Genomic DNA, 21692 nt, shown 5'->3' with positions numbered 1-21692 from the left:
TTTATATTTTTGGATTTTACCGTCATTGGATAATTTACCTTTCACCAGACAATCCATTCACGTGAAATCACCTTTTTCTTCACCATATTCCCTCTGCTTCACTTTTTGTTATCAAGTAAGATCTTTGACTTACTTGCAGTTTCATCAAATACTTTTGTATGCAAAATCCAATCCCGCATTTTGTTAATTCCTACCCTCTGATGAGAAGGAAAGTATTTCTTCGAAACTCCACTTATTAAGGGCTTCCTTTTCATATTAAATATGTCTTAACTCTTTTAACTCTTTTTCAAAGTGTTTTTTAATATGTTTTATTAACTATGTACATTTGTGTAGATACGTATATGTGTGTAAGCATATCCGCGTATATATACATATATTTATGCATATATACGTATATATACATATGTATTTCTGTGATATATATGATATGATACCCAAAGAACACGCACGGCTTTGCCTCCTCAAGAAAAAGGACGAGGTAATGCCTGGGAGGATTGTCTCACGACAAATGAACACATACTACACTGCAATACGAACATTGAAAGATTGTACATTAGTTTGAAATTACGTAGTACACTGAATTAAACATTAACAAATGTACCAGTACGTAATCGCGATTCGTAATAAGAAGTATAGACTCGCTTTTAGACGCCCAAATCTTCATTCGTGATAAAACATTTTACAAACATGTTTTATTGTTTCTTCATTGCAGGTTATTCGAAAGACGCATTGAAACTCGTCACGCAATACCAATCGATCGATCGATTCGAAAAATCACCCGAAACAGAAGCCATTGTTAACGCGAAATACCAGTAAGTTATGGTTTTCACACTTTACTGTCTGTATCTACCCGAAGTTTTTCGGGAGTCATTTTTCTTTCGTTTCTTTTTCGGTTTTATTTATATTTTTAAAATACTTTTGATTTTTTTTTTACTCCTAAATTTGTAAATAATGAAAAACTTATAGCCACCAAATATCGTGCTAATTATGCAAGGAAGGGGAAAACTTAATAAGGCTAAATCCACTTGAATATAAGTGTTAATGGGATTGCAATTTGCATAGTGAACACTATTATGAGAGGACTTTTTTTTACATGATAGTCACCACTTATCAAGGCCCGGAAGCCACTCGAGGATAAGGGTCATTGCGTGTACAGTAATCAATGGGATAGTATCGTAGTAATCGTTAGTATTGGAGATTTGATAAAGTGTCTTACTTAAGGGGGCGGTTCATCAGGATTTGTTTATGTTGGACTTGAAGACATCCAAGTTGTAGTCAGGTAGGAAACAGGCAGACGGAAGAGAGTTCCACTGGCGTGCATTTCCAAGAAAGAAGCTTTGTTCATGGAATCTACGTTTTGGTTTTGGCACAGATAAAGAGTGGGGAAAATTTTTGGACAGTGGTTTCAACTAGACGGGTGTTTATCGTGAAATATTGACGAGGGGGGCAGAGATTGAAGCTCAGACGAGCACTTGCCATGGAAGTAAGGATTGGAAATGATGGATGATTAGAAGATTTTATTTTAGTAATAGTTTCATCATGCCGATATTTGTGGGTTGATAGTCGCCATGTTGTGACGACGAAAATTCGTTTGGAGATTTGCTTCAAGTTCTGCTAAATCTCAAACACGGCAAAACAATGAACAATTTAATAATTGTATTTTATTAAACCTTTACCAGGCTGTATAAGCACGAGCCGTCGTCAGAAATATTTTTTTTTAATTATTATTATTATTATTATTATTATTATTATTATTATAATAATAATAATAATAATAATAATAATAATAATAATAATAATAATAATAATAATACATGGTATAAGTATTTGGGAGTGTTGGAGCGTGGTGGCAACATGAACAGAGAGATGAAAGAGAAAGTCAGGAAAGAGTATCTTAGAAGAGCGAAACGAATTGCGAAGTCGAAATTGTATGGAGGAAATCTAATGAAAGCAGTGAATGCATGGGTAATCAGTGTTTTTAGATACAGTGCGGGAATTTTAGAATAGTCTGACAAGGAGTTGCATGCCATGAATATCAAAACAAGAAAAGTTTTAGCAATGTTTGGTATATTTCACATTCGAAGTAGCGTAGCAAGGCTGTATCAAAAGAGGAAAGGTGGTGGGAGAGGATTAAAAAGTGTAAAAGATTGTGTTAGAACTGAGGAGATGTCGTTGGAGGAGCATCTGGTAGCAGTGAGGAGTGGATGATTAAAGTTGTCGCCAATGAAGTAGAGGTATGAGATCAAGGCTGATTATGTGAAACGTATGGATAGAGAAACGGCAGAGGAACTTGCTAGGAAGAAAATGCATGGAAGGTTCTTCCAGGATATAGCAGAAGTGACTGATGAATGATCATGGCAATGGCTTAGAGCTGGGTATCTGGCTGAGTACTGAAGCTTTTGTTTGTGCAGCACAAGAGCTGGCATTAGGAACACGATTGTTCAAAAAAGTGGTTCTAGGAGAGGAAGTTGCTGCAGAATGGCAGATTTGTGGTAAGACCTCAGAGTCAATTGCGCACCTTGCAGCAGGGTGTAGTGGATTAGTCCAGAGAGTGTACTGCAAAAGACACGATCGCATGGGACTCCGGATATATTGGGAGGTCGGTAAGAAGGTTGGGATAAAGTGTGCTGGAAAGTGCTTTGAGGAGGTGCCTGATGAAGTGAGAACAAGTGAAGATGGAAAGTGTCATAACGACCAAGCAATTGGAACATAATCATCCGGATTTGGTAGTCATTGACAAAATCTCCAAACAAACTGGCAGATTGTCGACTTCTCAGTACCCTGGAGCAGGAATGTGAGAGAGAAGGAGAATGAGAAGTGGAGCAATTATGCTCCATTGGCCTTGGAGATAAGGCGTATACACGGGGTTAAAACACAAATAATCCCGATCGAAATAGGTCCACTAGGAGTAGTATCTAGTCGTCTGGAAGGACAATTGAAAAAAACTACAAATCCCCGATGTTTTAGGCGGCCTTCAGACCTCTGCAATTGTAGGTACCCCCAACATTCTTAGGAAAACCCTTGATCTTTTAAGCTCCTGGTTTGGAATCGGGGTTGAGGGAAATCCCCAGGAAATGAACCCCATCCCTTTCCAGGGAGACGTTGATGAACGAAGATATAATAATAATAATAATAATAATAATAATAATAATAATAATAATAATAATTATTATTATTATTATTATTATTATTATTATTATTATTATTATTATTATTATTATTATTGCTCACAAGGAGCTTCCACACAGATCTCTCCTTTACAAAAACCTGGAAGTTGAGTGACAACAAGTTTCCTCAAATTTCCAATACTCCCCACCTCTTTCGATCACTCTTGACCCTTCTCGGTTATTTGGTGTCACTCCTTTTTGGGGGGAGGGGAAGCAATGGGATAGCGAACTTATAGATATTCAGCTTCTATGTTCTTCGTTTCATGTAACGCTTCTTCATGTTTTGTCTCCGCAGCAGTTCGTCAGGCCTGCGCATGTTGCTCATGTATATTAGTTTCCGCATTCCAAGTTTTTTCTTAATATTTCAGCTGTTTTCATTATTGTTATTCGTTGTATCTTTCCAGCTATTCCCCTGATTCCAATTTATCCCATTCTTTTTTTTTAAGTTTTTCGGAATTGTTCCCAGTGTTCCTATTGTTATAGGTACTATCTTGATTTTCTTCGTCATCCATATCCCTTTTAGCTTTCTGGCTAACTCTGTATATTTGCACCGTTTCTCCTTTTCTTTGATGTCTATCCAGTGATCATCTGGAACAGTAACGTCTACAATCTGGCAAGACTTTTCTTTCTAAATTATTACATCTGGTCTTCTTACGTTGGTGGGTTTATCCGTTTATATGTCCATGTCCCATAGTATTTTGTGATTCTCGTTTTCTGTTGTCAGCTTATGCTTGTGCCATTTATTTGTGCGTCCAAGATGCAGTTGTTTGCATAATTCTCAGTGTACTTCCCTCCCAACTTAATCGTGTCTATTATTGTATTCCTTTTGGGCTAGTTTGCTACATTCGCTTACTATATGGTTTATCATTTCGTGTCTTTATCCACAGAGTCTGCAATTGCCGCTTTCTTGTATTTTGTCGATTTTTGCTTTGATGTAATTGGTTCCTGTCGAGTAATCTTGCACTGCAGTTATTAGGGATCTGTTTCTCGGTTTACATGTCCTTTTCGCGTCCATGTTCGTGTTTTCGTTATTCTCATCTTTTGTCATCCTTACGGATCTTCCGTGTAGGTGTTTCTCTTCCCATTTTTCTTTTCTTGTCTTATTCCTCGTCTCTCTGTTTTTTGTTTTGTTGATTTTTTTTCAGTGTCTCTCGCTGCCTCGGTTATCCTTTCAGTCCTCTTCTCCGTCTTTCCTTTTCACGTAAAGTGGGTCAGCAGCATCCTTTGGGTGTAGTACCTTCTACATGGTCATGAGTTTCCTGGTCTTCTGATCGAGCTGTTTCAGTTTTTCTTCAGTCCACTCAATGAACGGTTCAGAGTATCTTACTAGTTATGCTGCCCATGTATTTATACTTTTTAGTAGGTTTCTGCTATATAATTTAGTTTCCAGAAGTTTTCTTGTTCTCCTGAGTTATTCCTTTTCAATTCTCGCTTTCATTTCTGTTGCTTTGATGTTGTCATCGTTATCATCTTTGTCGTCGTCGTTGTTGTTGTTGTTGTTGTTGTTGTTGTTGTTGTTGTTGTAGTAGTAGTATTCGAAACCAAGAAAAACATACCGGTCTTCCAACATACATTTTGTTCAGTCAATCGCTGCCGGAAAAAAAGTTGACACCGTCTTAGGGACATCACTTCCAATGAACTTTCCTCTCTCATTTTTCATTATATAACCAATCGAATTAGGCGACACTATTCGGACGCTGAGTTACTGAAGTTGACTCGCATTTAATTTACTTACACACTTTTGTTTTTGTTTACTTTTGACGGATGAAAAATAATTATTGTGCATAAACATCGGACAAGTGTTCTTAAGAGCTGCTCGAAATATATTAAGACGACTAGGGTTAACCAGCGTTGTCCGGGCAATTAACAATAAACTTGCAGAGATTAAACAGTGTGTTTAGCATCTTTGTTTAAAATCCTGCCTTGATAGAGTTCAAAATAGACTTCGTAGCCTTGTGGGGGATGACATTTTCTCTTCCCTGCAACCTCTTTCTCACAGAAGAGATGTTGCGAGTTTGTCTCTGCTTTATCGTTATTTTCATGGCAGGTGCTCGGCTGAGCTCCATTCTATAGTCCCCCTTCGCCAAACTTTCACAGGAAACACCCGTCTAGCAGAAAACATTATCACTAGTTTCCTCCACTCTTTATCTGTGCCTAAACCTAAACGTAGATTTCATGAACAAAGCTTCTTTCTTAGAACTGCACGCCTATGGAATTGTCTTCCGTTTTTCTGCTTTCCAGCTGACTACAATATGGTTGTCTTCAAGTCTAATGTAAACAGGTTTTTGATGAGCCGTTCCATATAAGTTAACAAAGTTACCGAATCTCCATGACTAACGGTTACTATATTGTCCAATTTCTACTGCACACTCTTTAACCCTTATCCTCGAGTGGCCTCTTGACCTTGATAAGTGGTGATGCCTATGAAAAAAAAAACTTTCTCTTTTCCCCTTCCTTAGTCTCTCGATCTCTGTTTATCTTTCTATCAATTCCAATCTTTTCATCCCCTTTCTCTTTCTCTGTTTCACTTTCACCGTTTCTTCTCCCATCCCTGTCCATTCTTATTTCTCGTTTCAATGTATTGAAAAATAGTAATAATAATTTCAAAAGTTCGGTTGAGCTTTCGATTTTAAAGTCATTGCTCCGGGCAATGGTGAGTTAGTTGTCGATACTCCCTCTCCTCCCTTTTATCGTATAATGAAGCACATTTTTATGTGTGTGCATCAAAAACTGTAAGAAATTCACTCCAACTTACACTTTTGAAGTAATTTCTCCCAGGCAACAGAGCTTCTGTCTTCCCCCCCCTATCGATTAACACTAAAATGGCGCCGATCAAAAGGTTAAGTCTATCGATTCTGAACGAATAGTTCAATATTATTCTATTGATTTTTAACTCAGATAATACGAATCTATACTTCATAATGACGTTGACACATCGATTCCTGTTAGATCACCGAAGTTAAGCAATTTTGAGTCTGGTGACTATCAGATTGGTGACTATTTGGGAAATGGCATGTGCTGTATATGGGAGGACGTCGACATCTTCCTACAAGACTTGCAAAAACCTGACGTTGTTATCTCCCTTGACGGGATATACATGCAACTGGGGACTGCTTGTAAATTACATATTTGCCTCCGACGAATGTCACTTCGCTATTGCATAATACGGATATGAATAATCAAGTGAAAGCAATTGTTAATGACTCCACCTTAGTCTTTATTATAGGAGATGATGTCAGAACGTTTATATTTTGTAACATTATTCAGTTAGTAAGCTTTGTTCACTCACTATCGCTTCGCAATTGAATTTATATTAATTACTTAAAATAATTGAAACGAAACTAATTGATTAGAAATGGAAGATAGAACTTTCACATTTTCTTTATCTTTCCATAAGCAAAAGATGACAAAAGAAATCAATTCTATTTTTACAATAGATACAGAAAGCAGACAAAATAATCGATAAAAAGACAAGATTGCTTAATGAGGAAAAGAAGACAAAATCAATCAATTCCATAACAAATTTTTCGATAAGAAAAAGATAAAATCATCTGTCTTTCCTCTGTTCCCCTTTTACAAATAAGAACAAAAAACTAAACTAATCGATAATATATAATGCCTTCATCAATAAGAAGGTACAATAAATCGATATTGTTCTGTTTAAATAATAATAATAATAATAATAATAATAATAATAATAATAATAACATAATTATAATAGTAATAGCAATAATAAAAAGATTACTACTAATAAATTAATAAGAAAAATAATAAGACGATAAAAAGAAGAGAAAGAAATATAATATAAATATTAATATTAACAATAATTAATAAGAAAATTAATAAAAAAATATAATAAAAATAAAATTATAATAATAATAATAATAAGAAGAAGAAGAAGAAGAAGAAGAAGATGTGTGCGATAATGCCATTTTATTTGCAAATTGTATCGAAAGAGGTGGAGAGTACTAGAAAATCTGGGAAGACTCGTTGTCACTCAGCTTCCAGGGAACACCACAGGTCGTATGCAATGAGATTTTTGACGACCTGTGTGAAGGCTACTTGTGAGCCCATAATAATTGGATAAAATTATCAGTCGAGATTCAGAGTCCCAGCCTCTTTTTCAACCTCATCATCTTCCTCCTACCAGCAGCCAAATTCCGTCAAGCAACGTTTAAGAATTTAAGACATTTAAGAAGTTAGCAAGAGACAATGTCTGCTTCGAAAAAAAACAAAAAAAAAAAAAACGGAATGGCGTCGCAAGGTCAAGCAAATTTATTTATTTTATCGTTCTTCCCTATTACAAGATTTTCTCTGTATTTAAAAAAAAAAAGTTTTTATTTATACTTACATTGTACGAGTTTTTAAACGTAACGCCTTTTGGCGACGCTTAAATATTTAAAAATGGATAAAAATGTTATGATGGTGCATTTAGGAAAAAGTAAATTATCAATTGAGATTCAGAGTACGACACCAACATCTTCCTTTCGCTGCTCTGTCTCCTACCAGAAGCCAAATGCCATCAATACATGTGAATGTTGGCTTTTTTTAATTTTCAGGAACAAGAATATCACAGACAATAAACGTGTAAGCAACCTCCCTGAGTTTAGGTTCCTAAATAATACCGATCAAACATAGGATAGAAAAAATAACCATAAGTCAAAAACCCGCAGGAAGAAATGGAGAAAAGATGAAACTAAACCCTTTACGAAGAGCTATTAGAGAAGCCACCTCAAAAAACGAGGCTATCGAAAACAAATGAAAGAGTTGTGGGACATGTCTACTGATTGCCATTCAACAGAACAACAAATCGTGGACCAAGCGAACCTTATTATCGAGTAAGGTTGATTATAAGCGTTTAACTAATGAAAATAAAACGGAAGACAAATAATGAAACAGACCAAGAAACACCTCTCAATGTAATTCCACACGCAAAAAGCTCACATACAAAAGATCTTTTTTTTTTACAAAGGAATCACTACTTATGAAGGCCCGGAGGCCATTCGTGGATAAAGATTAATAGGTATCCATTAGTCAATGTGATTATAGCGTAGTAAATATAAGTAGTGGGAATTTTGTAAATTGGATTACTTAGGGGGACAGTTCATCAAGAATTTGTTTACGTTGGACTTGAAGACAATCAGATTGTAGTCAGCTGCAAAGAAAGCAAGCGTGCAGGTTTAAGAAAGAAGCTTTGTTCATGGAATCTACATTGGGTTTAGGCACAGATAAAGAGCGTGGAAAAGTATTGATAGTGATTTTGGCTAGACGAGTGTTTTTCGTGAAAGTTTGGTGAGGGGGGCTATAGATTGAAGCTCAGCTGAGCACTTGACATGAATATAACGATAAAGCAGAGCCAGGCTCACAACGTCTCTTCTGTGATAAAGAGGTTGCAAGGAAGAGAAAAGGGCATCTCCTACTAAGCTACGAAGTCTATTTTGAACTCTGTCAAGGCCGGATAAGTGCTTCTAGCAGCTCCTGCCCAGATGTGGCAACAGTACTCCATCGTTGGCCGTACCTGGCTTTTATATCGGTAGAGAATTGCATCAACTGGAGCGGTAGAAGGATCCTACCATTTTTCCAGCGACCATGGCAATGGATTTGATATACGTGTTCCATTTCAGGTCAGGAGTAAAGGTCAATCCCAGAAGATTGTCAAAACATAAAGCCTCACCAACACGAGAGCGATTCATTTCAACCGATGCCAGATTGGCATCAAAACGTAGATGGTGTAGAGATAGTAGCTTGGTTTTAGATGCATTAAAAGTAACCAGCCACCTCTTTCCCCAAAATGCTGTGAATGTGGAGACCGAGAACTACGAAACAATAACTAACTGAGGATGAAAAGACTAAAATAGAAGGCGTCATATAACGTATGAACATAGGGACAACAAAACTCCTGTCTCTAAAAAACACAAAAGCGGAAGAATTTAAAAGTAGAAACAGAAAAGGTGAAAAGAAACGTATCCCATACATCCTAATAGAGACTATTATAGACTTAAACAATCTAATTTATGTAGGCGGCAAGACGGTAAGAGTGAAAGTTAAAGTAGAGACAAAGCTGGAAAAAGAAAACGCAAAACCTGGATGGGAACAAAAAACTGAAAGTCCAGATCAACAAGCTTTAAAAGCGATGAACAGGATGAAAGAGAAAAAATAGACGGAAAAGGGGGGTTAACTGTCACAGGAACGAAGCTAAACACAAAACTAACACAAAAGAAGGAAGATCAAAGCGATACTAATACAAATCAGAAAATTACAAGTAAAATAGGATATTTTATAACAATGAACGCCATATATATAAAAAAAAATGTAGACAAGAACAAAAATAGAACAACCGGATCGTATAAAAACAAAACCTTGCTTGAGCAAGATAAGAAAAGAGTCACAAGATTAAACAGAAATGCCGAATGGCTGAAAGACATGAAAGAATAAGAATAGCCAGAAAACGAAATCGGCAAGACAATGAACGTTCTTTTGTACGATAGAGGTGCCGCGCAACATAGCGAGGAGAATTAATCATTTTTAAACACAGACACAACTAATAATTATCCGGATTAAACTAACACAACGTGGCGTGTCACTAAAGTCATATTTAATGTCCGACGCGGGATACTAAACGACTCATATAACAAACTGGGTTCCAACGTTATATTTGGTAAGACCCTGACCTGAAAGTTACAATTGATGCCCGAAGACGGAGGATCAGGCCCAGGGTTTGAAAAGTTTTAAACAACCCTTAGAAAAATGATAAACTGTAGGGCACCAGGTCACGATAGAGTACACGCATACTGGTTCAAAACATTCAGGACACTACATTAAAGGTTAATTCAAAACCTGAAAAGATGTATCCACGAAGCAGATGTGCCAGAATGGATTACCAGAAGTAGAACAACACTGTTACAAAAAGACACCAAAAGGAAACTGCCTCAGCAACTACAGGTCCATAACCTGCTTACTAAACCATATGGACATTCTTAATGCCACAACTAAGAGAAAAAATTGACCACTCGTTTAATAATCGTGGAGAACTTCCCGATGAACAGAAAGCGTGCAGCAAAGAGAACAATAGAAAGTATGATCTACTATACATAGACCAAAAGATTCTGAAAAGGGTAAAAAGTAGGAAAAAAACATAGCCATGTCATGGATCAACTACAGGAAAACGTAGATATTATCGGTAAAGCATGATTAATAAAATTCTTAAGGGTGTACGAAAGATCAGATATGATTGAAAAAGCAATGAAGACACAGAGATTTGAAATGGCAGCTGAAAAACAATAATAAATACAAAGAGCTATTTTCCAAGGTGAATCTCTATCTACACTACTCTTTATCATAGTATGATGCGTCTAAATAATATTCTAATGAAAACTTCTAGGTTTCATACAATTTACTAATAAAGATGAAAGAATGAGCCAGCTAATGATGACAACCTGAAGCATTTCGTAAGAAACAAAAAGGAACTAAACTCAACCAGAATCTTTAGTCAGCAAATCCGAACGGAATTTGGAATGGAAAAGTGTGCACTGCTAGTTATTAGAAACGGAAATCTGGAGGTAGCGGTAGATATGGAAATATAGAACCAAGTAAAAGATGAGGACATTATGGAAATATGCCAGCTACAAATATCTGGGAGTTCTGAGAACAGATACTATCAAATAAACAAAAATGAAAGAGAAAATTAGAAAAGAATGTATAAGAAGAACTTTTTTTTTTACACAGTGATCACCACTTATCAAGGCCCGGAAGCCACTAGAAAACTCCTAGAAACTAAATTATATAGGAGGAACCTGATAAAAGGTAAAACACATGGGCAGTGTTACTAGTAAGATACTGCTGGAGCAAAAAAGAAATGAGGCATCGCGATCAGAAGACCAGGAAAGTTATGATTATGCTTAATGCATTGCATCAAAAGGATCTGATGTATCGTTATTTTCATGGAAAGTGTTCGACTGAGCTTCAGTCTATGGTCTTCCCTCGCCAAACTTTCACAAGAAACACCCGTCTAGCTAAAAACACTATCAATAATTCCCCCCCACTCTTTAACTGTGCCTAAACATAAACATAGATTCCATGATCAAAGCTTCTTTCTTAGAACTGCACGCCTGTGGAATTGTCTTCCGTTTTCCTGCTTTCCGACTGACTACAATATGGTTGTCTTCAAGTCTAACGTAAACAAGTTCTTGATGAGCGGTTCCATACAAGTTAACAAATTTACCGAATTTCCATTACTAATGAGTACTATATTGTCCAATTTCTACTGTACACTCTTTAACCCTTATCCTCGAGTGGCCTCTTGGCCTTGATAATGTGGTGATGCCTGTGTAAAAAAATGATGCTGACCGACTCTACGCGAAAAGGAAATATAGAGGAAGGGCTGCTTACCACAGAAGACTGCGTAAATGATGCAAAAATGAAATAGAAAAAATACATACTGCAGAACACAGAAAGACTTGCAACAAGAGAATTGTAAAAAATGAATAAGGCAGGGAATAAAGAGACAAGGGGTAAGACGAGTAACAAAAAACACTATCACGCAAAACAGGGCCGATTTGTAAGAATTACAAAAGATGAGATAAGTTAAACACTTTGAATTGGCTACAAAAAGGACATCTAAATGCTGAAAACAGAATTACAAATAATAACCACACAACGTACGCGAGAAAACTAACTATGCGAAAGCAGATATCGACAAGATACAAGAAAACAACAAATGAAGACTCTATTGACAAAAGGACCAAGCGGTAAACAGCATTATAAATGAATGCAACAAACTAGCTCAAAAAGAATATAAGGATAGAGATAACCAGCTGGGAAAGGCGGTACATAGGCAACTATGCAAACAACTGCGTCTTGAACACCAAGACAAATGGTACAAGTGCAAAAGGTAGCAGCACTTGAATTGGACGTACAAACAGATACATCTATCCAAGCAAAGAAACACTATGTCATAATAGTTAACAAGAAGGAAAAGTCCTGTCAGATCGTAGATTTCGCCATTCCGACAGACCACAAGGTGAATATCAAGGAGAGGGAGAAGCGAATCAAATATACGGGACTGGGCTGAGAGCTGGAAAGGGTATTAAAGATGAAGAACGTCAAGATAACACCATATAATCGTAGGAGCATTAAGAACAATTCCGAAATTTTTCAAAAGAGAAATTAGAATCAGGGGAATGACTTAGAAGATAGAATGGATAGCAATAATGAATACGGCTAAAATATTAAGGAAAACCCTTGAGTGCGGAGATAATACACATGAGCTGCAAATGCTAACCGACTGCATAGTAACTGCAACCGAAATAAAACAAAACAGAACGAAGAACACTACATTGTACCAAGAAAACTGAAGCAGTATGATCGTTAAATAATAACCACACAACTTGTAGCCTCTTAAAAATTAGTGCCGGCATCAACTACACTTAATAGTCGAGGAGAGTCGAGGAGATTGAAAGATTGAGGAAGGAAAGCACTAACCAGACCTCCATTGGATGAATGCGAAGCGGGCTGAGACATTGTGGAGGCTTATTGCTACCAAAATTCCAGTGATGACTAATGGTTATTGTCAGCAAGAAGTCAACGGCAACTGATTGTTGCGATGTTGAAATTTTATTTGCAATAATTATCGAAAGAGGGGTACTGAAAATTTGGAGAGACTTGTTGTCACTCACACTCCAGAGAACATCACCGCTTATTGTCAGTGAGAAATCTCTGATAATGGCCTGTATAAGAACTCCTAGTGAGTACAAATAATAATAATCGAATCTTTGCTCATAAAAATTAAAGTTGCATATATGATTATTAAAGCGAGGCAGACACACGTGTGTTCATTTTTATTATATAGACCTTTCTCTTCCATAGGGCACTTGAGGTCCTTGACCTGCTTTTGACCTATCAAAGAAATTCACGACTTCAGGTAAGTTTTTTTTATGTTACTTTTACTGATATATTACTGACTCTTCACATGTCATTTAAATCAATATGATCAATAATTATACTTGACAGTAGGGTATATCGAATCACTGTGTGTTTTATGATGAATTACTGCATAAGAAATGGCTAACCATTAAGAGGCCACCACTATAAACAAAAAATTCATGGTAATTTCATAACTCAACCATTTTTTTCTACGGATGAACATACGCGTAAGAATACACCTTTGAAATGTAAAAAAAAAATTTTTGTTTGTTCTGTGTTTGGTAAAAAAATAATTTAAATATTGAAATCTTAATACAAGCTTCTTCTCTCTCTCTCTCTCTCTCTCTCTCTCTCTTTATAAAGTTTGGGATGTTTATACAGGGTTTGCCAATGAATCGGAAAGATTTTAAAAATTAATTAGTTATTGAAAAATATAGATTTTAAAAACTTTATTATACATAAATGGAATCGACATTCTTTACCTTTTATTTAAATGAAGAAGTAATGGGGTGGCATTGTGGGAGGGAGGGTAAACTTTACTTTCAGATGTTATCATGGAACAGTGGGCGGTTAGCATCGGGTATAGGGCGGAGGAAACCCTTTGTTTGCTTCATGAGAAGCTCTTTCATGCTCAGAAAATAACGGTATGGTGCGCTATTTCTGCAAGAGGCATTATCGGTCCATTTTTTCCATGCTTCCGTTCAGTCTCGAAAGACAAAGGATACCCCTTAGGAGCAGTAGCGCCTGTAATTGTGATGCAAGGATTGCGCAATCTCCAACCACAGCTCTCCTGAATCAGTACTGATTGTCCAGTGGCAAAGAGAAGTCCAGGACGACTGGAAGTAATGCCGAGATAAGCGGAGAGCACATACAGCACCTGAAAGTCCCAAATGGTCACCCATTTAGTACTGGCCAGGTTCAACGTTGCTTAACTTCGGTGATCCAGCGGGAACCGGTGTGTCAACGTGATTATGCCGTATATTATCAATATGATTATGCCGGTTCATTTTTTTATGAAACTGCAGTCACTGTACATGCTCAGCGTTATGTTTAGATAATAAATAACTTTTTCATCTTACAACTTGTCCGTTTTGTAGTGGATGAGCAAACATTGTTTTCAAACAAGTCATATGGCAAGAATTTCCATCGATTCCCTTAATTTAATATAACTCAGTGTGTCATATATAGCTACTCTTTGCTTTTTTAATTTTGTTATACTAAACTTATTTTAAAATATTTGTGAGAGCGGTACAAGTTTAGGTGTGGGCACCCCTCAAATGTCAAAAATTATTACAAAAAATTTAATATGCTTATATTACTCTCCAGATTGCCGTGGACGGGTGAGAATCGGGTATAGGTCGTGTCATTTCTCGCAATGAAAATATCCCTTGGCCCCCTTGTTCACTCTATTTGAGTGCATGTGACTATTTTTATGGTGTTATTTCAAAACGAAAGTGTTCGAAAGGGACACACCTAGAACAGTTCCGGCTCTCAAAGAACGCATTGCAAACGAGATTCGGGCAATAGCGCCAGAAGAAGTCCTGGAGAACTTTTACATCCGAATCCAAGAATGACATGCTACTAATGATACCCATTTGAAAGATGTCATTTTTAACAAATAGTATTGCTTCTTCATTTACAAAACGGTAAAGACTGTAGATTCCATTTATGTATAACAAAGTTGTGAAAACCTATTTTTTAATAACTAATTAATTTTTTTATCTTCTCAATACATTGGCGGGCCCCCAATATATTTGTAGCTAGTCACCCTTACATTTTATACTAGATCATTATGCATATTGAAAGATAACCGATAAGCGTAAAACATCAAATGTGGGTTATATTTAGTTTAAGTTAGATTTATATATTTAAGTTGATATATATATATATATATATATATATATATATATATATATATATATATATATATATATATATATCAATGATTCAATTATACGTATGTGTTTAGTAAACTCCGAAACTATTGAACTTATCGTTATGATTTATAGAATATATATTCTATCAAACATAGTACGTAACGTTGACGTATTAAATTTTAACTACAGGGGTGTCAAAGAAATCCTACCAGACTTTCCAAAGAAAATTAAAAAAAAAAAAAAATTAAGCTCATCAAATAAAAACGCCTGCCTGTTATTAATGATATTTGCATGAATATATATATATATATATATATATATATATATATATGTGTGTGTGTGTGTGTGTGTGTGTGCGTGCGTGCGTGCGTGCGTAAACAAATTGAGCTTAGGTATTCGGACAATGTCAAAACATTGTTAATTCACTGCCCTCCTAGCAGCAGTCGAAAAGCGCAACGGTTAGAAGCTCCGACTGTCATTTTGGCGGTCCGGTTTCGATCAAAACAGTGTTAATTCACTGCCCTAGTAGCAGCCAAATATCCCAATGGTTTGAAGCTTCGACTCTCATTTGGACGGTAGGGTTTCGATCCTGACTTGAGGCAGTTGCTTGTCTAGCCGCACTGATGAGTTGTGAAACAGCGAAACAGTACTGTATATGAATGACTATAACCATATATATATATATATATATATATATATATATATATATATATATAAACAAATAAGTACGTATATATATATATATATATATAAACAAATAAGTACGTATATATATATATATATATATATATATATATATATATATATATATATATATATATATATATATATATATATATATATATTAGTGCTGGGACGATTATCGGAATCAAAAACATTGGAACGTTTTGGGGTATCGGAATCGATATATGAATGGGGAAAATGTGTCTATTTCCGATGCCGAAACGATTTCTTTACTTATATTTTTTATTTGATTTGGATTTAATAAAATCTTCCACTGCTAATAAATATTGATTTAAACTTCCAGTAAAACTAAGATCTCTAAATCACCTCTTCCACACACATGTGTTTCTACGTTTGAGAAAATATATGCCAATTCATTATGTGTTTTTACGGTAAAATAACCATTTTATAGTTAAATATTTAGAAGAACCGGAATAAATTATTGTATCGGAATCTGTTATTGTATAGGAATCGGGAAAAATATGGGTATCGTCTCATCATTAGTATGCATGTATACATATATATATATATATATATATATATATATATATATATATATATATGTGTGTGTGTGTGTGTGTGTATGGGGGGATGTTTGTGTGTGTGTGCGTGTGTGTGTGTGTGTGTGTGTGTGTGTGTGTGTGTGTGTGTGTGTGTGTGTGTGTGTGTGTGTTTAGGCAACGTTTTTTATCCAGGAAAATGTTAATAGCACACGGAGTCTTTTTTGTTTGATGAGATATTTTTGTAATTTTGTGTATATAAATTTTCGCGAAAAGCATTCACTCTAGTTTTACCCTTATGCATAAAAATGCAGAAAACTAAATATATCCCGCATTTGGACTACTTACCCCTAGAAGCGGTATTTGTAAAAAGTCATAATTGTCGATTTGTCTTAGAGGAATGACTCCCGTATAGTATAATACATACACATGCCTAAGTTTATATTCCCCAACACATTTATTCTTGAAACAATCAAATCCCATTCATCAATTTTTTTTTTTTTGCAGAGTTTTGTTGGCAAATTCAAAGTTGCTGAACAACAGTCAACCATGAAGAAATCATGCAATGTTTTAGTGCCTTTGCTCTGCGAAATTTACGATCCCCACGAGGTATCAAAGTGAGTATTTATTTTTACACTATCTCTTATGCCAAACTTCTGTCCGACCAACAATATGAATTTCGGCAAGCCCGTTCTACTGCAGATATTCTAACTGTAATCACTGAACGTATATACCATGCACTGGATAAAGCAGGGGATGGTGGAGCGGTAGCCCTAGATATATGTAAGGTTTTGAAAGGGTATAGCACGATGGTTTTCTCGGGAAAATCAAATCATATGGTATTACTGAACAAATACTTAACACAATTAAATCCTTAAATACAAGAAGAAAGCAGGTTGCCCTCGATAGTCGTACGTCTAAATAATATGATATAAGTGCGGGTGTACCGCAAGGGTCGATCTTTGGGCCTTTATTATTTCTAATATTCATAAATTGCCGCGGTTGCTGCTGGGAAAGTGGACTCTCTACAGTGCTAGAAAGTATCCTTTGCCTCTACAAGGCCATCGTTTGCCCATGTGTGGAGTATTGTTGTCACATTTGGGCTGGTGCATCTACTACTAGTCTCTCACTCTTAGACAAGGTTTAAAAGAGAGTCGCGAACTGTCTGCTAGGCTTCAGACTCTGTCCTATCGACGAAATCTTGCATCCCTCTGTCTGTTCTACAAATATTTTAATGGCAGATGCTAATTTGTAACTAGATCCCTAAATGATTTCTTTTTTACTTTTCTTGTTTAACTAACCTGGTGTTGATTTTTTTTTTTTTTGCCCTTCCTTTTTCACGTCAAATATCTGACCTTTTTATATTGGACACCTCTTCTATTTTAGAGATCAATTGTCTTCTCCTTATTAAGTGAGTGTTTTATAGGCAACCTACTGTTGATTTTATACGCCGAGCCCTTTTTAAAAACGCTTGTGAGGTTAGATTGTATGAGAATGTTAACTTTGGTCAAAATCGGACTGTTCCATCTTTAATGGGATTTTGGGATATTGATTTTCGATATTTATTGGAGGCATTCCGATACAAAATCTAAGTACATTCCGAAACACATATATTACATTTGTGTGAAATTTCAAAGAATAAAAATCATTAAAATTTCGGAGTCCATAAGAAACGAACTGACACATACACAAAAATGTCTTTTCTATATTAATAGAGACTATCAATTTCTGTATTTAAGTTTGAAATAAATCGTATATAGTTGTCATGTTCATTAAATCTATTCCAAAGTTACTATTCTACGGTCAATGATGCATTTTAGGATTGATCGAAATTAATAAAAACAAATTTGTATATATATATATATATATATATATATATATATATATATATATATATATATATAAATTTGAAGAAAATACGAATTTCGGAAGAATGAAAAGTTAAAAATAAATAAATGTTTTGAATTATCTCAACCAGCGTGTTAAGATAGTGTCAGCAAATAAGCCCTTTTGAAATTAGCCTCCATTTAGCGTAAAAAAACGTAAATGGTATTTTATAATTAAGCTTCCTGTGAAGGAATATTGAGTTTTGTAATGTAAACTCGCTGAGGATTCAGGAACTAAAAAGAAAGAACAAAAATCAAATTGATATATTTGTTTTATTCTATCTACATAAATTGTTTTCTTTTGTAGTTGTATTCGTTTTTATAAAGTTGTTTAGAATATACAAATTAGCAAGTTTTTTTGTTTGTGGTATTGTGTTGTTTTTAAAATTTATTAAGTTGAATAGATTCTCCAGGCGTAATATCAAACAGGGCTGCCTAGGCGTTTGATTGACCTTTGTGTATAGCTGTTGTCGTGCGTTTATTCCTTATTATGATGTTACAATCTCTGAATCTCTAACGTAAGCCGTGTTTTGGTAGAAGAGTTTGAAGATTAGAAATCATCCAGGCGGAAGTCGATAAAATCACATGGATTCTGGCCAGACTTTTCGATCTCTCTTAGCTTGTAGAATTTCCAAAGAAAAAAGAAAGCGCACATTTGGCTTCTGTTTCCAATAGAGGCCATGATGCGCGTATTTCTCTCTCTCTCTCTCTCTCTCTCTCTCTCTCTCTCTCTCTCTCTCTCTCTCTCTCATATATATATATGAAAATAACCTTTCTCTGTGACTGTTTTAAAAACTTAGCATTGGCGTTGAAGTAATTTTTTTGTCCATGGACGATCAACAACTTAGGTTCGACCATGATGACACGGGTGTATAAAGACTTTATAAACACGTGTAATCTAAAATTGGAGAAACCCAGTCAAAAATGTATTGTTTCACGTTGGTCGTTTTTCCAACTTGTAGACATATATTTGTTATGGACCTTCCATAACCGTGTATTCTTAAAATTTTGATGAAATATCTCCAAGAATATTCAATATATTTCATAGAAAAACTAAATAGTCTTTACAGCTTTCTATCAGAAAAAAAAACTATAAAAAAATATATCAATCTATATATATAATTTGACCACAAAAATGCAATATGCTTTAGTTAGTACGCATTTGTTCGAATCAAACAAGGCATGTTGCAATTATATCGTAAGAGACTATTATCGTAGAGGTTAGATTTATAAGAAGAAAATAAGGTTTAGATTAAAGAAATGAGATGTTTGTTCACATTACATTTACATTTTTGTATGTTAGTACAGTCGCGGTAAAAAGAGACAGGAAGAGGAATCTAAAGATAAGTGAACACGGGAAAAAGCAATCACAGCAAAAAATAATCTTCTTGCAGTTATGGATTTCTATACTGAAGAAGTGGAATTTTGCTGCTAGTCGGACGAGTCGAGGATATGTAATTGAGGGCGTACAAGTGTAAAATTCTTATATAATGTTGTTTAGCATAGGGTTTCTACTTCTTATTCTTTGTCCGTCGCTTCTCGTGTTTGTGTGGCAGTTGATTTGTATCGTTGATCGTCCAGATGTTCTTAATTGTCAGTTTCTCAAGACGAATAAACTTCATACAGATTTGTTGACGATTTAAAGGTTTTATTTTATCGAAGACCATTCTTGGCGGGGAGAGACCAAAAATTGATTGTTTTATAAAACACGGTCTAAAATTAATTTCTTCTTGCTTGTTTACCATACGTAACTTAAAATTTGTCGACAAGCGAGCAAGTCACAAGGAAATTCATTTCAAGTTGCTACATTGTCGGCACGTGTTGTCGTACACATCCCAGGCGTAAAACTGCCTTAAGAACTCTGTTTCAATCCTCAAAACACACAATCTAATTTCTTACGTAAGCAATACTAGCAATATATAATACGAGCGCAGTCAGCTCACTAGAACATATTCCGTGCAAATACTTATAAAACAAGATACCTCACTACTAATGCAATTCTCTATCTGTATAAAAGCCAAGTACGTCCAAGTATGGAGTACTGCTGCCACATCTGGGCAGGAACTGCTAAAAAATGCCTATCCTGCCTTGACAGAGTACAAAATAGACTTCGTGGTTTAGTGGGAGATGCCCTTTTCTCTTCCCTGCAACATCTCTCCCACAGAAGAGACGTTGCGAGCCTGTCTTTGTTTTATCGTTATTTCCATGGCAGGTTCTCGTCTGAGCTCCAATCCATCGTCCCCCTCCTCGCCAATATTTCACGAGAAACACCCGTCTGGCTGAAACTACTGTCAATAATTTTCCCCACTCTTTATCTGTGCATAAATCCAAACGTAGATTCCATGAGCAAAGATTCTTTCTTAGAACTGCACACCAGTTGAACTCTCTGCCGCTTGCCTGTTTCCCACCTGACTACAACTTGGACGTTTTCAAGTCCAACATAAACAAACTCCTGACAAACCGCCCCCTTAAGTAAGACACTCTATCAAGACCTCCAATACTAATGATTACTACAATACTATCTCATTGATTACTGTACACGCAATAACCCTTATCCCTGAGTGGCCTTCGGGCCTTGATAAGTGGTGACCCCCATGTAAAAAAAGCACAACGATGCAACATAACAACAATACGCTAGAAGTTGAACAGTAGACCTATTATGTTAGCAAAATTTGTTGCATTCCGTCCAACAGGGAGAAGCTAGTTGTTGGCAACAATACTTTACGTGCGGGCAAATGATGGCTTTATAGAGATAAAGTATACTGGCGATTGTAAGAACCTTTCAAGCGTGATAGAGGGAGCGTAGACAAATACTGCTAAAAAATATCATTCGAAAAAAAAGAACGCGGTATGGTTCAGTCAGTAAAACGTTATGAAAGAGATAACATCAAAAGACATAGATTTTATTTCCCAAGTGCATGATTGAAACAATCTAAATAAAGACACAAAAAGTTGGGAATAAATTCGTTGCACGGGTCATACTAATAAAATTAATAAATATTCAGAAAAGTATTATATTGTATAGAATCTCTGGCGAAAATAAAGGAAACATTTATGCAATCAGAATATGTGACATAATCACGTTGACACATCGGTTTTCCTCAAGTCACCGAAGTGGTTGTAGTTTGCGCAACATTTGCTTCACAATTACACGTGCGGCTATCCTTACGGGAGGGTATCCAATGTCTCTCAAAATAGGAGGGGTTTTGTTTTGTTTGTTTGTTTGTTTTTGTTGTGATTTTTTTTTAATTTAGAAATTATTGCATTAATAGTAAACAATAAATTCCCAACAAATAAAACGGAAACCTTATGATCTTTAGCAACGTTTAGCCAGGTCAGTATCAGATGGGCGAAGATTTGGAATATCAAACACTGTAGGAGGACGTCGTCACCTTCCTGTAAGAACTGCAAAACCCTTAGGTTATTATTTCCCTTGACGTGGATATACATGCGACTGCGCATAGCTAGTATATTTTATATTTCCCTGACATTTCTCTCTTAGGGTGAAGCCGGTTCAACCCGCCATTGGCATGATACTGGACAGTTGAGAGTTGAATATAATAGATAAACTTTTTGTGATGTTCTAATCGATTATAAAGACTAACAAGATGGCTGAAA

The 21692-nt window shown here is 35.7% G+C and overlaps 1 protein-coding gene and 1 pseudogene across 6 annotated transcripts in view; one reads left to right on the top strand and one right to left on the bottom strand.

The window, feature by feature from the left end:
• Positions 1 to 21692, top strand: part of LOC145254652 (inositol 1,4,5-trisphosphate-gated calcium channel ITPR3-like) — a 1190449-nt gene that overhangs the window by 839276 nt on the left and 329481 nt on the right. For all 6 annotated transcript variants that reach the window (XM_080113294.1, XM_080113292.1, XM_080113293.1 and 3 more), the window contains exons 27-29: positions 713 to 812; positions 13032 to 13086; positions 16696 to 16805. In XM_080113294.1, the coding sequence (XP_079969420.1) occupies positions 713 to 812; positions 13032 to 13086; positions 16696 to 16805 (265 nt within the window). The remainder of the gene's footprint in view (positions 1 to 712; positions 813 to 13031; positions 13087 to 16695; positions 16806 to 21692) is intronic.
• Positions 13954 to 14070, bottom strand: LOC145254936 (5S ribosomal RNA; annotated as a pseudogene).

The sequence above is a fragment of the Euprymna scolopes genome, chromosome 30 (genome assembly GCF_053919585.1).
Source record: "Euprymna scolopes isolate OS-2025 chromosome 30, ASM5391958v1, whole genome shotgun sequence".
NCBI classification, from domain to species: domain Eukaryota; kingdom Metazoa; phylum Mollusca; class Cephalopoda; order Sepiida; family Sepiolidae; genus Euprymna; species Euprymna scolopes.
Note: the sequence above shows the minus strand (reverse complement) of the source record. Positions and strands in the feature narration are given on the sequence as shown.